This window comes from Nannobrachium achirus (assembly GCF_963921795.1).
Source record: "Nannobrachium achirus genome assembly, chromosome: 22".
Lineage (NCBI taxonomy): Eukaryota > Metazoa > Chordata > Actinopteri > Myctophiformes > Myctophidae > Nannobrachium > Nannobrachium achirus.
In genome coordinates, this window is record NC_137829.1 from 48,672,248 (window position 1) to 48,699,990 (window position 27,743).

At 42.4% G+C, this 27,743-nt stretch overlaps 3 protein-coding genes across 5 annotated transcripts in view; 1 reads left to right on the top strand and 2 right to left on the bottom strand.

Moving 5' to 3' along the window:
* Positions 1 to 5,058, bottom strand: part of lypd6b (LY6/PLAUR domain containing 6B) — a 69,136-nt gene extending 64,078 nt beyond the window's left edge. For both annotated transcript variants that reach the window (XM_080753705.1, XM_080753704.1), the window contains exon 1: positions 4,872 to 5,058. The gene's annotated coding sequence lies outside the window, so the exon portion shown is untranslated. The remainder of the gene's footprint in view (positions 1 to 4,871) is intronic.
* Positions 1 to 15,359, top strand: part of mmadhcb (metabolism of cobalamin associated Db) — a 250,037-nt gene extending 234,678 nt beyond the window's left edge. For both annotated transcript variants that reach the window (XR_013963270.1, XR_013963271.1), the window contains exon 9: positions 15,279 to 15,359. The gene's annotated coding sequence lies outside the window, so the exon portion shown is untranslated. The remainder of the gene's footprint in view (positions 1 to 15,278) is intronic.
* Positions 4,164 to 27,743, bottom strand: part of kif5c (kinesin family member 5C) — a gene marked incomplete at both ends in the record, with an annotated part of 93,212 nt that continues 69,632 nt past the window's right edge. Inside the window, 11 exons of the mRNA XM_080752937.1 lie at positions 4,164 to 4,243; positions 4,872 to 5,050; positions 16,892 to 17,096; positions 18,527 to 18,743; positions 19,133 to 19,237; positions 20,443 to 20,514; positions 21,155 to 21,215; positions 22,021 to 22,122; positions 22,228 to 22,337; positions 23,409 to 23,485; positions 25,395 to 25,512. Coding sequence (XP_080609063.1) covers positions 4,164 to 4,243; positions 4,872 to 5,050; positions 16,892 to 17,096; positions 18,527 to 18,743; positions 19,133 to 19,237; positions 20,443 to 20,514; positions 21,155 to 21,215; positions 22,021 to 22,122; positions 22,228 to 22,337; positions 23,409 to 23,485; positions 25,395 to 25,512 — 1,326 coding nt within the window. The remainder of the gene's footprint in view (positions 4,244 to 4,871; positions 5,051 to 16,891; positions 17,097 to 18,526; positions 18,744 to 19,132; positions 19,238 to 20,442; positions 20,515 to 21,154; positions 21,216 to 22,020; positions 22,123 to 22,227; positions 22,338 to 23,408; positions 23,486 to 25,394; positions 25,513 to 27,743) is intronic.

Genomic DNA, 27,743 nt, shown 5'->3' on the forward strand with positions numbered 1-27,743 from the left:
GTTTGGCAATTGTTGTATTGTTGTATTTTGTTTCATTTTGTTTGTGTTTTATGAGCCCTAACCGTTTTGTAGAAGTTATTCAACTTAAGTGGACAGTTATCCATGGGTTTGCTGTCTCCTAACTTTTCAGCTTGTGTCATTTAATCAGCCTCGACAGTGGAGGGAACATGGTAAAAATGCACACTCTTAGGCTATATGACCCCCCCCCCCCCTGTAGATGTTGCAAAAGCTCTCTCTCCCTATGATGATTACAACTACAGTATATGCATAGATCTGTTAATGATAATGACACGATATTTCTTTTATAGTTTTAAGTATTATTATTATTATTATTGTTTTTTTTGTTTGTTTTTTGTTGTTTGTTTGTTTTTGATAATTTAAGTTCATTGAATTTTATAAAGGAGGTTGTCTGTAACCTTTTTGAAAAAGTAGGGCCAGCTTTTTCTTTTTCAAATGTGCCGTGTCAACAAAGTTTTAATGACACCCCATAGTAAAAAATCTCTCATGTTTTGATGTCGGGACAGTGTTATAATGATTATTAGACTCGCAGCAATAACCCACCCATCTCCCCGACTCCCTCCCCAGTCCCCGGCCAGAGGTCAGGGTTTTATTGACATTCTATGCCCCCGGTAAATTTCACCACGTGCTCCTGAAAGGTTTTTTGCGAGTGATGGGATCTGGTTCGCAGCAGAGGGGGCCACTCTTTTCTAATGAGTAGTTGTGGAAAAAGTACAAACATTATTTTATTGCAATGTAGAGGTGAATAACTAAAGTAACTAAATAACTGGAATGAGTGTGTCTTTAGAACGGATCTTTGAAAGGAACGGATCCCAGAGCTCCGGCTCACTTAAAGAGCCATAAATCTCATCTCCAGTCCTCTGCAGGTCTGCTTTCAGTAAATGAGGAAGTGATCCGCGGTGGAAAATGTGTGATAAATCATTTTGAGTTTATAATTATAATGGATAAGCTGAACCACACCAGGTTACATGAACAATACTGAGGAAAAAATAAGATGTTTGAATGGGAAGTTTATTTTATATATAACTGAAATGTTATGATCCACAGTTAGAAAGGTCTTTGTTATTTTTTATTGTTTGATTTTACTTTGCTTGTCAAGGAGGGTCGTGTATTGAGAAATTTATGTGATCTGCTAGGTTTTAAGTGCGGTATTTTGTTGTACGCATTTCTATAAGAAAGAAAGGGTGTTGTATACGCTGATTTGTATAGTGTACCCGGTCAAAACGTTGCCATGCCAGTGTTACTTTGTTGTGTTCTTTGAGTGATATTTATTTCCAGTTTATCTTTTGACACCTCCGAGATTTTTCCCGTTAGTGTTATTTTTGTACACATTGTTACTTATTTCTCTCAGAATCTGGCAACACTGGTCTTTACTGTATTGCTTGCCACTAGAATGGGTCTAGGGAAACTGTCTTTTATACTTGTGTTGTTGATGCCAATGAGGGCAAGTGACAACACCCATTTCCTGTAAGTTATGTTAGTTATTTTTTCAGAAAACAATTCCGGAACTGTAATGAAAGCATGCTCTAAGGTTGCCTACCTCTGGTATAATTCTAGTTGTAGTAATTTATTTGTAGGCAGATCTGAAGGATTACGTGGGCGCACACCATGTTGGGTTATTCTAAATTATTGTTAGTATTTTGTCCGATAGGTGTAACAGTACAAATTGTAGTTTCACTTGGCAGCCAACTATTATTCAAATTATCAGGCTGTTTGATGCTGCCGTTATTCTGGTTGAGCGGAGAAAAGCTGGTGGGGGTTGCTGTTGTCTGGCTATGGTCACCGTGCCATTCTTATTTCTGGGAGCCAAAAAAGTCCCAACAACTGCTTGAGGCGTAACGTACGCTCTGAGGACTCAAGTGTACAGATTAAATTAAAGTACTTCAGTGCAATTTGATAAGGAATATACGCCTTGGTTGTGTGGGTGTGCGGTGGGTCTCTCTGAGAATACAACGGCCCTACAGGTCTAATCATAAAAAGACCTCCAGCTTACGGCTAAATCCTGAAGGGTCTCAGGTTTGTGGTACAACATTGTGATGGTTGCCTATAGTAAACTTGGATTTGTACTATTTTCACATTGGGGACAATAATTGATAATGTTGTTATTGATGGGTGTGTTCGTGACCCTGTCAGTAATTTTACCCATGGTGCGGTGTCTCCCGGTACTTTAGTGTTATATGCTGCTGTGTTTCCCCGTTGTTGTTTATTCGATGCCAAGAGGAACAAAACTGTGTGCCCTATGGTTTAAACTAAGTACTATATTTATACATGTGCCATGCCATTACTGGCATGTCAAGGAGGGAGGTATAAATATATTATATGTATATTCCCCAGCTATAAGATTTTAATTGGGGTAAAGAATAACAAGTCTAGTTATTCGCTTTTATGTGAGTCATAAAAGGAGGGGGTTAACGTTCTTCTTTCCTGTCAAATCTCTACTCCCGATTCTCAGTAGATAGTAGAGACAGCTGTGTCCCTATGTTCACACACAGGCTTTTTGGAATTAAATATTCATAGTTCAAGTGCACAGTCTACTGCCGTAGTTTAACATGGTGACACCCCTCACTCATCACATGACATTTAGTTCAGATTTCACTGAACAAAACTTGGGATCGAACACTCTTTACAATTCTACACATGTTTATTTTTATCTAGGAGGGGCATAACACAATTATGTATAATAAACAGATGCAACATTTTTATGGGATAGATGTATGTCAAGAAACAACTGATATTTTCCCAGGGATATCCTTATCTCCTTAGACATTTTTTGGCACAGTACGCCCAACACTCCCTTGGCACACAGAATGTGATTAAATGAATAGCTATACACAGAAGGCCCCTTTAGAGCATTCCTTGACCCACAACTTGACCTCAAGATCGCATGCATCACCACTCCATCAAGTCCGATGGAGGGTGAAGGATACAATTAGGAGGGGCGAGTCTGGCTGTGTCTTGGAAGAGTAACCTCCCGATAGTCCTTTTATCTCATTGCCATGTGAACTATCAATTGGCAGTGGGTGAAATTTGGATTGTCGGGGTACGGAATCAATTCCTGGGACGCAGCAAAAGACCCGTCTCTCAGAAGAATTGCAATAAAGAAATATATTCAATGTTACACATTTTTATGCCATTGTATTCAGTAAAGCTTGTTGTATGAATTTCCATGAATGTCAATAATGGTCCAAATACTGTGAGCAGCGTCCGAATGGTAGGGGGAAAAGAAAAAAACAAACGAAAAACCCCTAGTGTAAGAGTTTCGCCTAAAATGGTTTCCTCTGCTCACCTAGCTCATAAATACTGGACCTTGATTTGTTGTTGTTCAAAACTCAGCATGTTACATGAAATGATTAAAAATTGTGTTCAACATTTCTTTAACTGAGTGATCACTAAAGAGTGATCAAGGAGGGATTAATGTGAAAATGTGTGAACTATTCCTTTAAGCTAAAACAACTATCTTTCTTTAGAGTGTTCCTTGAGCACTGCTGGCCAATCAGAGAAAGGAGGGCCGCTGCTGGCAGAATGATATATAGAGTTGCAGATAAGGGGTCCTTCAGAGATCTCTCCGGAGTGCAGCTGAAACTTGTTGGTTTCGGGTGGACGCTGTCTTCTAGCTTGCTGTGGATGCAACTTTATGTTGTGAAATATCAGGCTTGTATTCTGTTTACTTTCATGCATTTGCTGTTCATATGTTTATATATTCATGTGGGGAATCTACCCTGTGTAATCATTAAACAATGCTGAGTTTTAATAGCTGAACTGTGCTCCTGTGTAAACGTCTCATAACTGGACTATTTAGGATATAGGACGACGCATCACTAACCTTACCAGGCTCTCAACTTTACCCCTAACAAATACGGTATAGGATACAGTTTACCCTTTCTGTTGTTGTTTGTTTGTACGGGACAGACCGTTTTGCTCTCACACTGGATCTGGATCACACAACAACACACAGTAGTCTTTTTGTCTCCACGTCTTGCAGAAAAGCCAAGAACTTTTAGAAGACCTCGTCCAAATCTTTAGACTAGAGATTTGGAAAGTGACTTTCCAAATCTCTAGTCTAAAGATTTTCCGAAAGTCTCAAGAAAGAGCGAATTTAAAAGTAGCTCTGGTCCATTGATAGCGTAAAGGATTTATCTTGAACGCTATGTCACCGATGAGTCCTTGCGCTCACGGCCGCGGTAGCCCAGGCTGCTCAGCCTCTCGTCTAAACAATACTCTTTCGCTACATATCAAAACAAAGACGGTTCTATTATGTTGAAAGCCTACTTTCCTTAGTGGGAACACTCCGAGCCCCCCACCTCACGTCTAAAATACACTTTTCGGCCAGAAAAGAAAACATTTCACCCGAGGTTTTTAGCTACTCTACAGCGCCCTCTACAGATCTTGTCAATAGACAATTCGATTGACCGGATTTTGCCTTCCGGTGAAATATATTCTTTTCTAGCCAAGGATTGTATTTTAGACATAAGGTGGGGGGCTCTGAGTGTCCCCACTAAGGAAAGTAGGCTTTCGTAATCTTAAAACTGTCTTTGTTTTTCTGAGGAGCGAAAGTGCATTCTTTATTTTCATTACAGACGAGAGGGTGCGCAGCCTCTCCTGCGCCACAAGAGCTCATCGGTGACATAGCGTTAAGGAGAACTCCTAATAACGCTATATGGACCAGCTGAGCTAGTTTAAAAGCACAAAATTACAACCAACCTTTCAGACTAACGTAGACGTCCTTCTAGAATGGGTAGCCAAATACCTTTTGGGTGTGGGTCGCTCAATGTTAAAGTAACGTCTAAAAATTCACGTTTCGAAACTTTCCATTGAATATATTCCCTCCTTTTGTAATGGATTAAAAGGCTTACCTCTCTGGGTGTCTCTTCTACAGACAGTGAAGATGAGCCATGTCGATGTTGCCTCGTTCCGGTGCCGGTGGCCGGGGTGGGTGGCAGCACCGGTGGGCCGGGGTGGACCGTGGAAGCACCGGTGGGTCGGGGTGAATAAACACCGGTGGATTTGGGTGGAAGCAGCGGGGTGGAAGCGACTGACAGGCGGGCAGAGAGAGAGAGGAGCAGGCGGTGGAGAGAGGCGGAGCCTCCTGGCTGGATGTCCAAGGTGAGAAGTTGAATAGTAGTCTACTGCTGCACGCCTGATCCTGGAGACTCAGACTCAAGCTTTGTCATCATGTCAAGGACCCCCAAATTATAATGTATTTATTTGGCCGTCAAATACCGGCGGACCCCCATCTGAAAAGTTGTTGTTTTTTTCCCCACTTTTTCTTTTCTTAGCAGATCTACTAACTCAGTATATTTTTAAATGGCCTGATTTTGATGCTATAAATATTAATAATAATAGATGTAGCTAGGGACCCCTCAAGCATGCAGGACAGCAGGATCCCACTTTGAGAACCACTGCCATACACTATGGAATATAATAAAGAGCAGTGGTTCTCAAATGTTTTTATAACAAGGACCCCCACAGACCCCCCCCCCCCCCCCCCATTTCACACCTTTATAAACAAATCACTGGGACCCCCAATTTACACATTTGAATGTCCAAATGGAACAAAATGGAACCACATTTACATTTGATTCCATTTGTACACTCAGAGTTGGCCTACAGACAGAGCTGTAAGGGTCCATTTGGTTCCTTCCTACTATTTAGAAAGGCCTCAAGAATGTCATCAAGGACCCCTGGGGGTCCCCCGGAGCCTAGGCGGTTAGTGTCGAAGTGTCCTTGAGCAAGACACTGAACCCCTAATGATTGCTTGTGATGTGCAGGTTGCATGGTTTCCTCCGCCATTGGTGTATGAATGTGTGTGTGAATGGGTGAATGTAATGCACAATCTCTGTAAAGCACCTTGGATAAAGGTGCTATATAAATGCACCATTTAGGCCTACCATTTACCCTAGATTGAGACCCAGCAGTGGTAAAGGGACTGCAGTTGTGATTGGCTAAAGTAAAAAACGTATAATATACATATACGTTTACACACCTTTTGACTCACATAAAAAACATAATAGATGAAACTAGTTAATGTACCTCAGAGTTATGAGATCTAGTCCACTGCAGGTGAAATCTGTCCAGTAAAAAATATATATTTTAAGGTGAACATTTTTGATCCTCGTTTCATGTGTTGGGGGGACAATGAAGAAACCAGACCAATTTGTAGTGTCTTTTATTCAAATGAAGTCATAGTAGGTCTTGTACCACATCATAGGCAAATAGAAACAGGTTGATGTTCAAATAACATCAGGACATCAGCGAGAGAACAGACAGAGAGGGAAAAAGACAAGGACATTTATGCCATAGAATAGAGCAGGGCTCTTCAACATGCTTCAGCCAAGGAGCCCTCAGCTGAAAGAGAGAGAGAGAGATGAAGCAGGGACCCTCTACTACAGGGGTCTTCAACGTTTGCAGGCCAAGGACCTCTTAGTTGAGAGAGAGATGAAGCAGGGACCCCCACAACCTTTTCATAGATTCCATTTTTTCATCGTTTGACAGCACAATTATTATCAGTATATTTTGGATTCATGTTAACACTTATGTTGCAATGATTTTTTCTCTTCAATGTCTCGTGTTGCCATGGTTACCATAGACTTCCATGTAATTGTGCAATTGTGTAAAAAGTGCACGCCCATGCCTAGATGATGCACCACGTGTGTAGATGCTGTTTACAGCTTTCAAACAAAAAAATCCGCTTGGAAATCCGTTCAGGCATTCATGATTTATCAGCCATTATGTTTTCTTCAGATGTAAACAAACATGGCTGCCACGTTTGAAAGAATGAGTTGGTATGGGGGTTAAACATGCAATTTCACGATCGCGATCATGCCTAATACATTTCTGGAGGTCCAAAAAAAAAATTTGAAAAAAAATTTTTTGAAAAAAGAAAAGATTTTTTTTTCCAAAAACGGCCCAAACTCGGGAAACTCGGGGTTGGCACAGCGTTAGTACCAATACAAACTCGGGAAACTCGGGGTTGGCACCATATGTGTTAATGTGGGTTTTCAGATATTTTACCACTTGAACCGTCAATACTTAATAAACTTGACCTTTCACTCTGTACTTAGTCTGCACTTTTCCCCCTCCGAAGCTCTTTGCCAAAAATAGACGATCTACAAGCGCGAGGCGTTGTGAGCTTGTAGATCGGCTATTTTTGGCTAAAGTTCACAGAATATGGACGTTAGGGTTCAAGTGGTTAATATGACAAAGGAGGAAAAAAAATTCTATCTCACAAAGATTTGGAGGACCCCCTAGGGGTCCCGGACCCCCTGTTGAAGACCCCTGCTCTACTACATGTTGTATAAAACTGTGTTGCAGATTAAACCTTTCCATAGATTTCATAGATACTGTACAGTAGCTTTCATAGACTTGTTTGACTACTAGCCTCGTAAACCAGGCTCCTCCTGCCCTGAGGAGTCAGTTTACTATTCTATTGTTTGACAGCACTGTATATCAGTGTTGAAGGTCCATTCTTTCGACGCGGGTGAATGTTAACCTGGTGAAAAGCTAACCCAAACCCTAACCCTAACCTCAGTAACTGCGACGCAGGTGAGTAGCTAACCTATCGACGCTGGTAGTCGAAAAGAATGACCCATCGAAAGAGTGAGATTTCCCCAGATTTGGCATCCCCCCGTAGTAACTCTGAGATCCCCCTTAGGGAGTCCAAGACCCCCTGCTGAAGACCGATGAATTAGAGGTTTCACTTTAATTTTAGCAGGATTTTTTCATCTCTCTTAATGTGCTTCATTCACATCTCTTCATCACACACACACACACACGCACACGCACACGCGCACACACACACACACACACACACACACACACACACACACACACACACACACACACACACACACACACACACACACACACACACACACACACACACACACACACACACACACAGACACACAGCACACGTGGCTTTGCATGAAATGTTCTGTGACTGTGACAAACATCTGACATATTTCATCTTTGTGCGAGGTCACATAGAGAATTTAAGAAAGCACTACTCGTACAAAACTGTGCCACGGATACAGGACAACTGTGTTTACAAGTGGGACATCAGCAACCGTTCTTCTTGTAGTCTACTGGCTGAGCAATGAACACAGCTTCGATATCAGTTTATCAGCCATTTATGTCACTTTTAAGATATTCCTACATGAATATCCTTAATTGTGACAATGGATCACAATAGACCTCCAATAATGTAAACCCTAAAATCTATAGGCCTAGAATGGCATACTGTAGCTGACTGTTACTCCAAGCCCTGTGAAATACATTTTGCCCCATTCAGCATCAAAGCCCTCTGATATAATCATGGATATCGTCCAAACGTCAACAACAAAATACTCATGCCTTTGCTGGTCACATACCAGTTCATTCATCCATTTGGCAGAAGAACAAAATGGTACCCCTGCGCTATCAGCTAACATTCGTGTTCAAAGCAGCCAAACTTAAGTCCATCAGCAATGGAAATATGTTTTACTTTAATTTTACTACTTTTCCTTAATAAGTGTAACCATTGTTGTTCATTATGAGTCTATGCATCTGACCTGGCCCAGACTGCATCTATCAAAAACTTTTGTGAAATTGTTTTTTGTTTGTGATCGTGTGCCTAAAACATTAGCAAACACCTCATGTCATTTTGGATCACAAGCGTGTCACTTTTACCAATGTAAAAGTCACGAGCTTTTGTGTACGGCAATTGTTGACTCATCTGCAAATGATGTTTGGGCCGGATGATCATGAGATTGCTCGCTCATTTTTTGGATTTCAACACATTGATTGTTCTCGTCCTTCTTACTCAAGCAACCCTCATACATTTGTGTGAGACAACACAACAACCAACCACATCACTCCAGCAACCAAAACAGATTATTTACAGACAATATGCAAGGTTGTGGTTCAACAATATAATGCACTAAAATGAATGCTCTCTTTGGACCTTTTCATGTCAAGGACCCCCAAATTGATATATTTATATTTGGCCGCAGTCCCCCATCTGAAAAGGTTTGTCCTGGGGGTCCCCATCGGACCCCAGTTTGAGAACCAGAATACATTTCCTCGTACATCAAGATTGTTCAAGTTACAAAAGATTTACGATGAGAATGTGGAACAATGTTTTGCGTCCTACCAACGTGTTTCCTTTCAGATCATGATACACATACAAATATACTTTAAATACTGTACATTGAGCTTCACTGTAGTCCCTGTAATTACCTCAGTAAAGTGACAGCACATTGTCAGAAAAGGTACAGAAATGAAAGAAAAAAGTCAATAAATAAATGCACAATATATAAAGACTACATTCAATAAATAAAATGTATAAAAAAATATAAATACCAATATAAAAACGATCAATATCAGCATTGTGCAAAAACAGGAAAAGGAAAATTGTGCAACGCAAAGTGCTTCTCTAAAAGAAAAAAAAAATGTAGGTTAAAATTAAAGAAAAAAAAAGTCAATAAATAAATACAAAATATATAAACACTACATTTCATGAATAAAACGTAATAGAAATACCAATATAAAAACAATCAATATTAGCACATATTGTGCAAAACACATTAAGGAGAACTCTCAGTGCACCGCAAAGTGCTCTCTCTCTCTCTCTCTCTCTCTCTCTCTCTCTCTCTCTCTCTCTCTCTCTCTCTCTCTCTCTCTCTCTCTCTCTCTCTCTCTCTCTCTCTCTCTCTCTCTCTCTCTCTCTCTCTCCCAAAAAAAGGAAACTAAAAATTAAACAATATAAAAAACATTTTGACATTCATTAAAACAGTAGTGGATTCCAGTGCTAAACCTTGATAAGTCTTGCAAACATTGTTTCATAGTTTTTGCATTATTTCAGTAATCCTGTAAACAAAGATATAGCTCAACTAGATTTCATTATTAACCTTATTTACTCAACATTTGTATTTTAACATTGTCAATGGCGAGTACTACGGCCACAGAGAGATGCAAGCATCAGTAGCATTAATGCTAATCTTACTTCTGGCAGGTAGTTAGACAGAAAGACAGACAGACAGACAGACAGACAGACAGACAGACAGACAGACAGACAGACAGGTAGAGCTGGCAGGTATATGCTGCACTATGTAACTTTCCTTTTCTACCTCAGATTTTGAAAGTGGACATTACTTTTCACCATTGAGCTAATAGAGCCTGCCTGCTTGCTCAGGGGATAATTTTAATCTTGGCCATCAGGTCATAATTAATGTCAGATCCTGTGTCTATAGGTGAGACATGACATCTATTATAAATGTCTCAATAGATGTGCAGGGAGACAAAATACAACCTCCCCAATTGTATAAGGATCCTGCCCAATAGGTGGCCCGCGGGCCATTTGCGGTAGGGTGGATCTTAAATTACCTTTTTTTGATTTTCTTGAGTCTCACCCCCCAATTATGTTCCAATGTACAAAAAAATGCTTTGGTTAAAATTTGGTTGAATTTCAAGCATATTTAGAGGTAGCTCAATCAAGTCAAAGATTGTAAATTTTATTGGTCAAAATCGAATTGCACTGCAGGCACATTTAAGTTATACATTACACATTATTCTTATACTAAGCACAAAAATTATATTTTTTAAGCTTACAAATCTAAACACAAATCTGATTACATGTTTGTCATATGTCAAACCAGAATTAATGTATTGTAGGAAATAGCAAAGCAAAGAATGACATTTTTTCATTTAACGTGCACAATGACATGTCTTTATTGCACACTCTTCAATCATACTCTTCAACACACAACAAGCACACAGCCCCACTTCCTTGTTTACCCCCAAAACCCCTGAAAGTCACTGCAGTATAGTAATTCAGTAGTTACAGTACAGATCAATTAAAGTTTGTTTACGGCTATCGGGATACTTGTGCCGATAGTCCTGCACAATTTGCAGCAAGTATTGGAGTTGGGACTCATCTTTAGTAATGAGACCACAATATTCTTGTATTAGGGCAACCCCACGCTCAGCATGATCATTGACAACATTCATTGCCTTCACTACAGCCAGAGCTTCTTGGTAGTCCTCCCTGGGCTCCCACTCAAAGCACCTTGGAAAAAATCTTCAATGTTCTTCCTTGCAATTGTTCCAAGGTCAACAGTAATTCTCTTCATATGCCCCTGTTCACCATAAGTGATTGGAAAACCTTTGAGAAGCAGCTTTAGACACCTCAGCATTTATTGATGAACCGGATACCTCGCTGCTCGAGGTATCCGGTTCAGAGCTCCAGGAGCTACCCATCATGCCCGTTGGATGGCAAAGGTTATTTATTGTATGAAGATCTGGATGTTTCATGGCCAATTCAAACTGACCTTCAGGGAAGAAAAAGCATGCATGGATTTGTGCATTTTTGCAGTTTGCAATTATGTGAAGGCATCATAGGCATGGATGATGGCACCTGTTGCTGTCAGCGCTCCACTAAATGACTTGGCAGCTGTTAAAATCGTTGCTGGAATATTCATCAATAAATGCTGAGGTGTCTAAAGCTGCTTCTCAAAAGTTTTCCAATCACTTATGGTATTTGGCTCCAGAGATCGTCGGACTTGCATTGTTTGACAGTCAAGTGAGCGCGCAAACGAAGAGGCTGATGGTGAGAGCCATGAAAGATGGAAATGAAGATCATGAACAGGGGCATATGAAGATAATTACTGTTGACCTTGGAACAATTGCAAGGAAGAACATTGAAGTGCTTTTCAAAATGATGGATCTCCCAGGTGGCTTCCTTGACGTTGAGCCCGATGAGTGGGAGCCCAGGGTGGACTACCAAGAAGCTCTGGCTGTAGTGAAGGCGATGAATGTTGTCAATGATCATGCAGAGCGTGGGGTTGCCCTAATACAAGAAAATTGTGGTCTCATTACTAAAGATGAGTCCCAACTCCAATACTTGCTGCAAATTGTGCAGAACCATCGGCACAAGTATCCCGATAGCCGTAAACAAACTTTAATTGATCAGTAACTACTGAATTACTATACTGCAGTGACTTTCAGGGTTTTTTGGGGTAATCAAGGAAGTGGGGCTGTGTGCTTGTTGTGTGTTGTGAGTATGATTGAAGAGTGTGCAATAAAGACATGTCATTGTGCACGTTAAATGAAAATGTAATTCTTTGCTTTGCTATTTCCTACAATACATTAATTCTGGTTTGACATATGACAAACATGTAATCAGATTTGTCTTTAGATTTGTAAGCTTAAAAAATATAATTTCTGTGCTTAGTATAAGAATAATGTGTAATGTATAACACATTAAAAAAAAACGATTTTGACCAATGATTGAGCTACCTCTAAATATGCTTGAAATTCAACCAAATTTTAACCAAAGCATTTTTTTGTACATTGGAACATAATTGGGGGGTGAGACTCAAGAAAATCAAAAAAAGGTAATTTAAGATCCACCCCCCACCAACCCCAGTAATAATGGTGGTATAAGAGCAGCAACAACACTAGTATATCGTCGTTGTCAGGTGGAAACCTCGTATCTCCAAATTTGTATGTTCTTTTGCAAAGTAAAGCCCTGCTTCATCATTCAAAGCCGTCTCACAAAAGTAGTGAAAACAGCAGATCTACAAGCACACAACACAACGCCTCGCAGTGCGAGGTGTTGTGTGCTTGTAGATCGGCTGTTTTCACTAGTTTAAATCATTTTTAAAATGATAAATGCAAAACGAACGGGTTTGGACATACAAGATTTTCACCCGACAACAACGATATCTGAACTGTCGCTGGAGTAGCGGGAACGCCACCGTCACACCCTGCAATGCTGTGGCCCTCGGCTTGGTACCCTAGACATAATTCGGCCCTTGGGGAACCCTGCAATACAACCTCCCCAATTGTATAAGGTATATATTGTATTAACATACTCTATCATACGGATTGGACAAAATTACATTTCATTCATTAGGAAATGTTACATAGCGCCGCTTTAAGACAGAAAGAGAAAGACGGGTGGAGTTGGCAGGTAGTTTCATGTAGGGCATTCACGAATAGTGATTTTTAGTATTCGAATTATTCGACCTCAAAGTATTCGAATAGTCGAATATTCGACAGGACTGGCCAAACTGTCAAATATTAAGTAAGCAAGAGGCGAACATTGTGAAAATAGCCGATTTGTGAGCATGTAGATCTGCTATTTTCACAATATTTATCTGCGGAACCGAGTCACATTAAATGTAATACCTACAATTCCAAATGCTTATCAGGGTGGGGGTCCCCAGTTCAAATATGTTTATTTTGGGCGTCACGGCCTAAAAAGGTTTGAGAACCCCTGGTATAGAGCATTAACAAATTCATTCACCAGGGGCATTGACAACACATTCTTATGACTTCTTATCTAGCCAAGCTTTATAATCTATATATTTTTTAAAGAGAAAACAATAAAAAAAAAAAAAAAAAATAAGTGAATATTCGATTTCGGTGAACAACATCGAATAGTTACTTTGATATTCGAATATTCGAATATTTGGTGAATGCCCTGGTTTTTAGACAGAAAGAGAAAGACAGGTTGGTGCCACACATACAAACAGGCAGACAAGAGGCGAAAGAGGAAATAACTTCTCGGCCATCATCATAAGGATACAGAATGTTTTTTTTTTCGTTTTTTTAAAAATAAATGAGGAGTATTGTGGTCTCAGTAAAGGCAGAATGGTGAAGTTGTAGACGAGAAAGAACGCAATGTCCAGTATTGTCTATTGTTGAAGAAGAGGTCCAATAACGCACAGGAGAGAGAGTCCAGCTTCTGTCCTTTACCTAGAAGATAATAAGTCATGTGAGAAGGAGTGATCAGTTATGACAGGGGTCTTCAACAGGGGGTCCGCGACCCCTAGGGGGTCCGCGGAGGTACTCCGCGAAATTATTGATTGAAAAAAGAAAAAAAGATTTTTCATTTTTTTTTGCCATTTTTCACATTTATGTTAAAAAACAAATCATGATTCTATCCATTTTGAATAGCTTGAATACATGATTACTATGCAATTGACATATTGTTGATATTATTGACATTTGTTCTTAATTAATAAGTAGTATGTTTAGAAATGGTAGTGGTACGGCCCACCCTGCTCGCTGTAACTTGTACATGTTTAAAATAAAAAATATGTCGTAGCCCCGACCCCCCCACCCTACGAGGTGGTAGGGGGTCCCTGCTCCATCTCCCCATCAGTTTGGGGGTCCCCGGCCTGAAAACGTTGAAGACCCCTGAGTTATGATGTCAGTCATTTTGGCTTAATGATAAGGTTTATCGGTATGAAATCTAATCATAAGACCTGCAATTTCAATCTGTGCACTAATAAATATACACATGTATGTGCCGCCACCTTGTGGTAGACTGAAAGGTTTACCGCCATCTTTTGAAAAAGAGGGTGATGAAACATGAGGAAGGGAGGCATTCTGAAGGTAATTAATATTAACATGAATAAGGGACAAATGCTTTCATTAAGACCCGCAGAGATTGTATTTTTGGCCTTGGATAATGGTGCTAGATAAATGCACCATTTACCATTTATTTTACAGACAGATTTTCTTTTACAAAACTGAATGGATATGTTGCTTTGCTTATGGCACGCACGCACACACGCGTGCACACACACACACACACACACACACACACACACACACACACACACACACACACACACACACACACACACACACACACACACACACACACACACACACACACACACACACACACACACACACTTGGGCCATTCCCAGGGTCTGGGGGTCTTCTGAGGACCGATTAGACGCTGGAGTTCTTTGAAACTAAATTAATGAATGTGCGTTCTCTGACTGGGGAACATTAATCTTCAAGCAGGGCCAATGGACGTGGAGTGCACCAACATCAATTAGGCTCAATCTGATTAATTCATTTTCAAAGTGCCAGACAAAGAGGAATGGACTGAAGCAACGGACATGCGGCTTCCAAAATGCAATTTGCCTTTGAATTGAGCATTCAGCGCAAACGCATTGTCTTAGAAGAGGAAACAAGGAACTTCTCTGCAAAGACTTCAAAACAGAGCCCTGTGGGAAAGGAGCTTCAAGAAGAAACGGCTCACATGCAGAGCCAGTTTCTAGGTGGCCGAATCCTACTTGTCACAAAGTTTTCTTTTTTTCTTTCTTTTTTCTTTTTCAAAATCCCCAGACAATGTTGTCTTGAGACATGAGCAGTTGTCATCAGGGGTGTCGCACCAAATTCTGGACCCTGGGTACAAGGATCCACTGCGGGCCCCCTGTGCTTTAACTATTGAAAAAATAGCAGATATACAAGCTCACAGCGAGCTTGTAGATCTGCTATTTTTGAAAAATCATGAAAATCTTTGAATATTTCAAATCCTTCTGAGTTTTTTTTTTTTAAAACCTATGTTTCTATGTCTGTGGAGCTCAAACCTTTTCATGTGAAGGACCCCCAAAATGGTATGTATTTGGCCCCCGGAACCCCATCTCAAAATATTGAGTTCCAGGGACTCCCCAGAAGCAAAATTTGAGTTACAAATGTTCGCTTAAAAAAAATACATATATTCAAAGATTTGCACACATTTTCACGACATTTCAAAAATAGCAGATCTACAAGCTCGCAGCGCGGCACTCGGTGCCGCACTGTGAGCTTGTATATCTGCTATTTTTCAATAGCTAAAGTATAAAATAATTAAGGCCTCTCCACCAGCTTGGGCCCTAGTAACTCAGTCCCACTTTCCTACCCCTGGTGATGCCCCTGGTTGTCATGGCTCCCACTGTTCCCACTGTCCGGAAGAATGGCACCGCACTCGACAGAGAGATTATTTTACAGTGTTTAATCTAGTGTGGGACAATGTGTTCTCTTGAGCAGTGGTTCCCCCCCCCCCCCCCCCCCCCCCCTCTCTCCCCCTCAAGGGTCCTTGAAGGGGTTCCAGCAGGGCTGTCCCCAAAGTCAGTTTAATAACTTTAACCCTATTGTACGTCTGCTATTTGAAAATAGCCGATCTACAAGCTCCCGAAACGTTGCGTCGCGCCCGCATCGGGAGCTTTCTACTTGTAGAAAAACATCATGCTTTCTACAACATTTAAAGCTATACTGTGTAAGTTGCTCAACTAGTGGTCAGTAGCGGTATAGCAAACCGCGGTCGCGTCTGCTTTTTTCGACCGTTTTTCGCCGCGGACCGGGCCTTCAGACCACCGCTTCCATAGAGGTCTTTCGTGTCCCTCTACGAGCAGCGGTTGGGCAGTTACATGCTAAACTCCTAGACCAGTGTAAACACTGCAGTGTACTTCCTGAAGAGCTCGGCAGTGTATGATCTGGGCTTTGATTGGCCGGTAGGGAGACACGTGTACAGAATGATGCATATGATGTAATTTTGCCGGGAAAAACAGCCCCGGTCACGGCCACCAGGGCTCAGTAGAACACATATAAAGAAAAGGCTTTGGGAGCTGAAATTAACAGAGTGGGTGTTCTAAAACTTTAGCGATTTAATAATTAGGACAATTTTAAGATTTGTTTTATTAAAAAAAGTTACATAGTATAGCTTTAACAACAACGGAAATATCATACGGCATAGTCCCTGGCACAGAATCTTTTCAGGTGGGGGTCTGCAGCTAAATACATAATTATTTGGGGCTCCGTGACATGAAAAAGTTTGAGAACCACTGCTCTTGAGACTTAGGGGAGATGCTGTTTGCTGGAAAGCACTTGTACTCTGTTTCCCACATTTTGGGCATATCATAGGTGAACAATCGCTAGTCATCGATATCTAGTCATTGTACAACACAATATAGGGCTTAATTGGTTAAATAAAGGTTTAGTAATAAAGGAAAAACAGACAAGGAAAAACTAAAATATCTCTGTCTCAATGAAGCTCACAGGCAAGACACAAAACAACTGCACGGTGCACGCGTACACAGCGTCGGGACCTACTTGCTCTGATGCTGGGGGTGCTGAGGGTGGGGCTGGGGGCGGGTCTGCTGTGGGTGGGGGCGGGTCTGCTGGGGTTGGGCGGGGTGGCGGGGGCCGTGGTGGTGACGGGGGCTGGACACTCCTCCGCCGCCCCGGATGGACGAGGACGGGGACGGGTGCTGCTGATGCTGGTTCTGGTTCTGATGACCGGCGCGGATGGGCTTGGCTGAAAAAACAAAAACAAACAAAAAAACAGGAAACAGATCTTTACTTATTCTATATTACACATTAATCACTTGAATCCTGGCATCCATATTCTGAGGGGGAGATTTGGCTGAAAATAGACGATCTACAGAATTAGGGTTAGTTAGTCCGAGTGTATCAAAAAAGCACCTCGGTTAAGGTGGAGACGACGGAGGCGTGCCGCATCAGGCGACCTTGATCCACGTGAGACACCGCCGAGCAAGCGAGTCACTGTGTCCGCGGGCGGTCTTGCCTTAACCAAGGTGCTTTTTTGATACACTCAGACTGAAAGTCAAAGACCTGCAAAAAAGGGAGTCCCCATACTAAAAATAATGAACAGGTGGGTGTGGCCACATAAAAACCACATTTTTAACACTTTCTGTACACTTTTTTGAAAAATAATCTTCCTCCAAGTATAATCATACCTGATGATTATGTTGTGGGTGGGTGGGTGGGGGGGGGGGGAATCACTGCACAATGTATCTACTTATACAATTGGCTTAGAGGCCAGCCCACTTCAAGCATAGGCACAGGGCAGTAACGGTCGGACATGTCCCTCACACAGGCAGAGAGAGAGAGAGAGGGAGAGAGAGAGAGAGAGAGAGAGAGAGAGAGAGAGAGCGAGAGAGAGAGAGAGAGAGAGAGAGAGAGAGAGAGAGAGAGAGAGAGAGAGAGGTATCGAATTACATTTACAACAGAGAGGGAGGGCTGTGTGTGTGTGTGTGTGTGTGTGTGTGTGTGTGTGTGTGTGTGTGTGTGTGTGTGTGTGTGTGTGTGTGTGTGTGTGTGTGTGTGTGTGTGTGTGTGTGTGTGTGTGTGTGTGTGACACAGCCCTGAGAGAGAGAGATCCTACAAATCATAACAATAGTAATAATAATAATAATTAATATACTAAAGAGAGGCACAGATAGATAGATACAGTACATGCATCTATTAATAGAGAGGGAGATAGATAGAAATATAGAGAGATAGATATTAATAATGAATAATAGTAGATGAGGATTTGGAAATGCACACGTTGACTACACTGGACACCTTACAAAATTGTTCCTGTTTCTTGAGTTATTGGTGTCCAACCAAGTGTGCCTTTTTGTTCATGATAGATATTGACAATAAGGTATTGAAAACATTTTAATCTGACTTAAAACCCAAACCCTTATGTTGATCAAATATAGAGCAGTCCTGCCTGAGCGCGCAAAGTCTAGAAATTGAGCGGCCGCACAGCGGCCGCGAATTTCTAGTTTAAATACAAAAGGCATGAATTCTAACAATATTGCAATAAATTTGATTCACACACTCTTGTGACAATACTGCCTGTCAAACATACTGTATGCATGCAGTCCATTCCAGTACCTATCTGAGCGCAGTAAGATGTTGTTATAATATATTATTATTATTATTATATTCCAGTACCTATCTGTGCGGAGTGCCCCCTCCTGGAGGCGTTCTTGGAGCGCACGGCCTCCTTGATGCGGTCTACCTCCTGCTGGTATCGCTTGCGGTCCCTCATGGCGCCCTCCTTGGCGTCCCTCAGGGCACCTTCCAGGGCCTTGACCCGCTCCGCCGTGGCCCGTAGCCGCTTCTCCAGCTTGGGCAGCTCACAGCGCAGGTCAGCGTTGTCCCGCACCAGCTAGAGAACAGTGGTTCCCCAAACGTTTTAGCTTGAGATTTATTTTGAGATTAGAAAATATATATACATTTGGTGTCCCCCTGAGACCCAGACTTATAAATAATATAAAATACAAATTATGAATTAATAACCACTTCAAATCAATATTATAAAACAAAACTAAATCCTTCCTCTACTGAACTCTGATGTGTGGGAAATGACCCAGCATCCCTGGTCTTTTTGTCCTTTTAATCAAGGTCCAGGCGCTGCATAGGGATAAATAATATTGGTACTCATAGATGCTAACCTTGCATCACCAGAGTTTCCACGCCGAGGAAAGCCTGGTATTAAGCCTGGAAACTGTTCCAGTGGTTGGTTCCGTTTGGTGGTTGAGGCTTCCCCTAACTGACCTGTTTGTGGACCTTGGTGAGTTGCTCCAGGTTGTTTTCCAGGAAGATGATCCTCTGTTTCTGGGCCTGACTTCCTCCAGCCTCGTCACTGTCATTCTCTGCACTCTGAAAGGGAGCAGGGTATGAAACATATGCATCATAATGTCCACGTCATCACGTACACATCAGTGAACCCATGCAAAACACTGTGGGGAAAAGACCAGCGCATGTTGGCTAAGTTCACTACAGGTAACATGACAACAAACAATGGCAACTGTCAGTCTGGCTAGCTTGAGTGGTGGCTGACATGATGTGACAATGGTCCTTATTTCCACGTTGGAGACATAAGATGGAGCAACAGTGACCTCATGTGGAGATCACTGGTAAACACTCCCAAAACCCCACTGGAGACCAAAGATACGAAAACTGGCGAGGGTAGAGAAATATAGCTACTCCCGAAAATGATTGATAATAAATGTAACATAGTCAACAGAACAACTCCTGAATTCTGTTTTTTTGTTATTCTATTTCTAATTTTATTGATACTACGAAATAGAAAGAATTTGAATCCTGAAAAGTAACAGTTTTGGACATACAGTATGGCTTCCAACCGACAGAGACCATAAGAACAGATGTCATTGTTGCACACGTTTCTCTTCAGTTAGCCTGTGTCAGTAGTTCTTAACACAATAACTGCCTTTTAATCTGAAGTTTGCTTGGTGCCTCGGTCCCGCGCCGTTTCCTCCATAGGCTGTCGCTATTATTTTGAAGGGCCGGAAGGGGGTTGTTTTTGTTTTTTGGATTATCACTTGACGGCAACGATTACGTCATCTAGTCACATGACAGTGTGGGTCCAGAAGGGAAACATGGATGCGCCCAGCCGAGTCTTTTGTTTACATTATACAGGCTATCCTTTGGCTCAAAATGTCTCTTTTGGAGTAAATGAAGTCTCTTTATGGGCCTCTCAATGGATTTACTATGGAGGACGTTCACTTCGCGTGCCGTGCACGCCCGACGTGCGTTGTAAACAAATCGCGGACATTACCGATGCGGGCGGGAGCGGAGCGATGTACTGTAAGTAATTATACCTTTACAGTAAATACAGTAAGATTGACAGTCCTCACCGTCAACGGCGCCATGGTTTTAACCCTTTCAATGACGGTGAGGACTGTCAACGGCAGCAGTACAGTTAAAGTGGGGTTCCAGGGGGTCCCCAGCTGAAGTAGATAGCATCAAAATCGGTAAAAGATTGGGGGTCCTTTACATGAAAAGATCTGAGAACCAGTGGCCTATATGTACAGTAAGCAGATGTTCAAAGTGTCCTTCCTTACGTTCTTCACCCGCAGATGCAGATCTTGGATGAAGACCATGCGGAGGTTCAGCAGAGTCTGGAGCTCTTTGGCCTGATGGGAGGGAAGGACATGGACATGGATCAGCTGCTACCACACACATGCATGGAAGGTGTAATTGTGTAAATGTCAATAGTTAACTAAGATAAAACATTATAATTGGGTATATGCATATACGCCATTTTGTTCTACTTCCGGGTGTCTTTCGACTTCCTTCACAGGTGTTACTGATGATACTAATTAAGGCTCTGTTTGGTTTATTGTACAGTGGTTCTTTAATTTCAAGGACCTCCATAAACTCTGTACAAATGGAATCAACAAATGGAAGCAAATGGATCCTTGCAGGCCTTGCAGGTCCATTTGCTTCCATTTGTACACTCTCAGAGTTACACACCTGTACGGGGACATTTGGAACCCACCCAAGGACACTTTGAAACCCACTGGTTTAGCAGTGTTTCCAGTGAGCCAACATGTACAATATCAGCACCCTGACTGTTTGACCAGAATGGAACAGACCCTTGATTAGCGTATGTGCATATACCCTATTGTATAGTTAATGTAATAATCAAATGCAGAGTGAGTTGACACATGCTGCCACCGTGTGTAGCTGTTAATAATAAAATATAAATAATTGTATTGTTAAATAATAATAAAATCAAAGGCAGAGTGTATGGTATTAAACTACAGCACGTACCACGGTCTCCTCCAAACCTTTCAGGTCTTCCTTGGCCTGTTCTCGTTTGTCGTTCATGAACCTAGTAGGTCAGGGAGATAGAGGACACACAAAGTTGGCTTGTAACATAATAGTGACTCACTGCTGTACCTTTTGTTTAAACCAGTGATTCTCAAACTGTGGGTCCCCGCCGGTTCGGCGTACGATACATTGCACCAGAGGACTGTGGTTGTACGTGGCAGCTGCAAATGTAAATGATACATTTGTCCGTACTGTTAAACGAACAAAATGTGAGAACACAGAGTACTGAGTGTGGGCACAGCGGGGTGTGAGACTGTGAAAGTGCCCTGGCAACCTTGTCCTGGAGTTACAGCAGCATCACACCATTGGTTTCTACAGACCGCTAATGAAGCCTATTTTTCTGCTCCGCCATTTCAAATCCACCATTTTCTATATCCGGTCAGCTGCAGAGATATTGAGGTGGGCAGCAGCAGGGACGTGCAGAGAATGTTAGAGAGGCAAGGGCTGACATTTCTAAAAGGGCCCTTTGGTGAAAATATGGAAAACAGCAGACCTCCATGCTCACAACGCGTCGTAGCACAACGCGTTGTGAGCTTGGAGGACAGCTATTTTTGATGATGGATTTCTACACAGAGAGGGCAATTCTTTCAACATAAGATGCTGCATTAATGTTCAGGAGAGTTTGGACAAGGCAATTCTCTTGAATGCTGCCCTCAGGTATGACATGGAAAGAGGGCATTTGCATTTCTTTCACCATAGTAAAAACACTTTTCTTTTTTTTACAGATGGATAAAAGGGCAGGGGCTCAAGCCCCCTTTGATGTCCATGTGTGCACGAGCCTGGGCAGCAGAGTGGCTCAAACTTACACCAGTCTCTGAAGCTTCAGGTCTTTCTCCTGCTCCTCGGCCTTCAGCTTGTCGTAGTCTGACTGCAGGCTGCTCTTCTCCAGCTGGAGAGCCTGGTTCAGACTGCAACGCAGACAGAGACACAACAAGGTATGGTCATGTGTCGTTCAATGCGTGTTCCCGTCACATGATGTATATGTCAGCCCCTCCCACACTTCATGTGCTCACTCTTTGAGTTCGTCCAGCAGCCTCTGCTTCTGCTCGATCTCGTCTCTCAGGCGGGACAGCTGTCTCTGATGCACCTCTCTGTGGTTCTCCATCTGCTCCTCCAAGGTCTTCTACAGGCGTGCACGCACGCACGCACGCATGCACGCACGCACGCACGCACACGCACACGCACACACACACACACACACACACACACAAACGTATGGGGTATGGGTAGAGCCGTAAAGGTATGAAAAACGAAACGCAAATAACGTTTTACACTTATTTTTTAACCCTGCAGTGTCCCTACTTTGAAAACAGGGAAAACAGACATTTACAAGTTCACAACACATCGCATTGCAAGGCATTGTGAGTTTAGAGCAGCTATTGATTGATTGGTTACATTATTATCAATGTGTTAACAGTACAGGTAGTACAGCCAAAGGTTATGCTAAAAGGAAAACACAAAAAATGATTTGGTGGTCGTTGAAATTAAAAGAAGTTTGAGAACCACTATATTATGGTTTATTTTATTTGTCATGGACAAATCACATTTACGTGACATCTAAGTGTTAAGGCACAAGTGCTGGTTTTAAACACCTGTCTACAGATGTAATATAACATTGATCTACGATATAATATACTGTAGATTAATAACCCATTTAGGCCTAGAATTATTGAATGCTTTAACCAGTGAAAAATAGCAGATATACAAGCTCACAGCGCGGCACCGAGTGAAGTCGTGAAAATGTGTGCAAATCTTTGAATATATGTATTTTCAAAGCGAACGTTTGTTACTCAAATTTTGCTTCTGGGGGGGTCCCTGGAACTAAATATTTTGAGATGGGGGTCCGTGGCCAAATACATATCATTTTGGGGGTCCTTCACATGAAAAGGTTTGAGAACCACTGACATAGTAGTCTCTCAAGAACAGACTAACTGAGTGAAAAGGACCTTTTCTTTGACGATGGCTGGCCAGATTGCTGACATAGAAACATAGGGTTTTTCAAAAAAACTTCAAAAGACACTTATAGAATCGGGTCAAAATTATAATTTTCACGATTTTTCAAAAATAGCAGATATACAAGCTCGCAGCAAGCTTGTATATCTGCTATTTTTCAATAGCTAAAGCATAAAATAATGATACACAATAATGTGCACCCGTTCTAAATCTGATAATATACTGTAGATGAAAGCTTTACCTTCATCTCCACAGCATCCTGCAGTCTGCTCATGGTCTCCTTCTCCTTGTCCATCACTGACACTTCCTGCATTTTCCCTGAAGACGCAAATCAGAACCAGGACCAGCTTTATTGTCACATCACAGATTTACAGAAGTATAAAAGTTGGTGAAATTCGCTTTTGTGCCAGTTCTATAGATTCATGGTTATTTCCATAGAAAAAAAGAAAGCGGTGAAGAAAAATGTTAAAGGACAACTTTGTTTTTTTACAACAAGGGTTCATATTTTAGATTGTAATTAGAGAAAAGAAGTGTTAAAATGTTTTCATTTGCTTCGTTCTATTGTTTTATCGCGTTTACCATGCTAAAATGTGGGGCATGCGTACGCATGGGGGCATGCGTACAAGTGGCTAAATATGTCTTTTTAGACACAATAAGCCAGCAGTTTCTTTATTGCTATTTACAGTAACACTTCTAGCCCCCATAAGTCACATCCAACGATGAAAGGTTGCATTGTATCTTGGGAATGGGCTTATTCTGTCAAAAATTACATATTTAGCCAATTGTACACATGCCCCCAACCACTGAAATAAGAATCTCTAAAACAATAGAACGAAGTAAATGAAATCATTTTAACACTCATCTTTTATATTCTTTAATTACAATCTAAAATATGAACCTGTGTTGTAAAAAACTAAAGTTGTCCTTGAAGGGGGTAAGGAGGAAAGGAGATCATTCAAAGAAACAAATATCTACATATTTACACATAGTACATGAGGTAAGATATAAAGGTGGTCACTAATATATTTATATAAATTAAACTATACAACATATCCCTTGGCAAAATGGAAGCACAGGATTCCTGATGAAGCCGGTCAAATTCACCCTTTGTCAAGTCCCGCCCGTTGTCCTGCCCCTCTTCACACCCATTGGTTGCTGTGTCTTGGTGGGACAATCGGTGGGACACTCCATCTACTACCATTTTAATTCAGTTGCTTCGTATTGTTATTCTGTGTGTTCAATTCTAATTTCAAACTTGGTTTCAGTAAAATGGAGCTGCTCAGTGGCAGTATGGTGACATGTTTTTAAATGTTTTTATTTCTCCAAAAACTATGTTTTAGCGAATTCAACTTAAAAAAGGCGGAACCAGGGCGGGGCAAGGTAGATAGAGCCTGCTGGTTGGTCAGTCAGGGACCAAACAGAAGGCTTACAAAGGTGACATATGGCATGAGAGTGTGCCGCCAAAACTGTGGGAGGAGTAGTGTTTCAAACTTTGTGTTGCTCTTTTTCCCATTTTCCAATTCTAGTCAATGGGGAAAAAAATATTCACAATATATATATATATATAATATAATATAATATATAATATAAATTAAACTATACAACATATCGCTTAGTAAAATGGAAGCACACGATTACCGATGTTGGACTTAACCTCTAACTGTAGTATGATCAAGAAGGGAGTTCATTTATGAAAAGGCACAAAAACATAACAGCTTTACAGACAAGCAGCGACACAACGCCTGAGTTTTTGCTTCGATCAGCAGGGTCACACTGCACTTCTCATGTGAACACTGACAGATGATCGCTTCTCATGTGAACACTAACAGACGATCGCTTCTCATGTACACACACAAACAGACGATCACTTCACATGTACACACACAGACAGACGATAGCATCACACGTGAACAAACAGACAACAATCCCCCCGCGAGTAAACGTCAGGTGAGCTACGGCTGCTTCATCTGTGCGGAATCATTGTCCTGCGCGGCGCGTTGAAAAAAATCGGACTACAATCCAGCTCATGTCGCGGGAGGAGGAGGAGTGCGTGAAACGAGCACCAACTCGACACTTTCACATACCCGCTTGTCGCTCCACCTTTCAGGTTACCCTGGGTCCTCCCTACCTGCCTGCCTGCCTGCTCGCCTCTCGTTGAGAATGAATGACTAGGCGTGTCAGTCAGTCAGCTCCCCTTTACTGAACCCTGAGCCTGTAGTTTACTGACCCTGAGCCTGTATTTTGGCCATCTCCTCCATCAGAGCATCGTGGCTCTCCTCCAGCTGTCTCTTCTTCTGCTCCATGTTCTGCATGTAGTCGGTCAAGGACTTGATCTTCGCCTGGTGCTGCGGATCGACACAATGAGACACAACGATTAGTAATTTAGGGCAGGAGATGGTTAACAACTGGGAGTAAAATGTGAGTACTTTTCCTACCATTGCTTCTTAACTGGGACATGAGGAGAAGGACAGTTATGTAGCGCTATATTGGATCACTCCAATATATGATAGTTCCTCCGCTAGGCGGAGCTACGAGCAGACTTACCGATGATTCCCGTGCATAAGTACGGGAAGTGACGCGCGCGAGGCGGAGCCTCCGCATGCACTTTGCCCCGCGCGTCACTTCCTTCTTCCTCTTGTCTTTCCTCGGCGGCTATAGAGAGTGGACGCTTTTGGTAAGAGCTCTGTGTTTACCGTGGGAAGCTATATCTCGCAAGGAGTAGCTAGCTGGCTTGCTGGCTGGCCCCTCCGTTGAGTTTGCCTCCCTTGTCGCCCCTTTCGGATTGGCTGCTGTGCCTCTTTCGACAAGGGGTTTGTCTCTGTGTTTTGTTAAGCTAAGGCTAAAAACAAGAGTCCCATTCACCGTGTTACGGCGGTGCGAGTCAGTCGTCTCGCATCGCGGCGCTAAGAGGGTTGCCCTTATTTGACTAGTTGTCTTTTGTCTGTCTTTTGTTTACCGGTCCCTCCCGGTATTAGTTTGGGAACGGCGCCTTCCCTAGACGGTAGTGGAGGAAGCTAACTAGCTGGCTGGGCCGCTAATTGCTTTGCCTCCCAAGGGGAAACGTGACGCTAAGTTGCGTTCTCTCCTCCGTCTGTCACTCGCGCTCCAGGGTGAGCAGCTGTTTTGAGTTAACTCTTAACGGGCAAGGCGAGTAAAGTCGACAAAATCTACAGGACACACAGTACACAAAGCATACAGCTGAACTTACTCAGTAGTTTGCAGTACTTTACTTTTCACAAGCACGACTTGAGATTGACTCAGTCTACTGTTCCCTTCAGTCACCAAGCACACACACATTGAAAGTATATATTTTTGTCCTGTCCTACATCACCCCGTATAAAGCCAAGGGCTAATAAACGATGTGTGATTAGGTTATACCCATCTTGTTTATATATAGTATTTTTATTTAGATACATATATAGATATCAGGTTCACCCTGTATAAAGCCAAGGGCTAATAAACAGTGTGTGATTGGGTTTATACACAGCTTGTTTATATATAGTATAGATATTTTTATATTATATATATATATACATATTAGTCCTGTTCTACATCACCCTGTATAAAGCCAAGGGCTAATAAACAGTGTGTGATTGGGTTTGTATGTATTGCAGTATATATATTATATTATATATATATATATATTCTGTCTGTCCTATAGATCGCCCGTTAGAGCCAAGGGCTACTGAGCGGTGTGTCTAATTGCAGTATGGCTTTTAGCTGTGCCTCATGCAAAGGACCGATGCCCGTCGGGGATGGGCACCGTGTCTGTATTTGCTGTTTGGGGGTGGACCATGCACGTGTGGCAGTAACAGATCCCATGCGCTGCCAGGCCTGCTACCTGCTTGGAGAAAGGTTGTGCGCAGCCCGGTTAGAGGCTGTGGAAAATATGTCCCCACCAGATGACGGCTGCCTGCCTCCTTCCGGTACGGTGCGGCGTCACCAGTCACCTCCGGGTAAGGTGGACTTTTGGCAGATTCCCCAAGGGGGTGGGGGTTCCCGGCATCGCACGCGACGTACCCACCGGGGAACGCCTTCGGCTGCTTTGGGGGCTCCGCCTTCCAAACGCCGTAAAAGCGATGAGCTAGACACGCTTGAGCGTAAAGCACAAAACCTACGCCAAGAAGTGGACTTTCTGGACTGTGGCGATGAGGAGGATGTTCTCTCCATTCACGCCCCGGATGAGATGGATTTTGAGGAGAGCACATCTGGTTACCAGGACGAGCCTTCTGCTGCTGGTTCAGTGGCCCCCTCTCATGCTGGCTCTGCTGGCTCAGATGAGCCGCCGTCAGCATCTGAGGCTCTGCGCCTCCTCCTGGAGAGGATAGCGGCTTCTCTGAGCCTTGAATTGTCGGATCCCGAAGGCGACAAAGTACAGATCCCTATGTGTCCCCAGTTTGCGGTTGCATTCCGCGAGAGCTGGGCGAGGATGCAGGTCACGGCTGCCTCTCGGAAGCGCTTCCGGCCCTCCAGGGAGACAGCTCCATGGACACACATGGCTGACCAGGACTCCATGGGGATTGCTGCATACCCTGCTATGGATCACGTAGTGGCAGCTACCTTCCTCAATGATGCT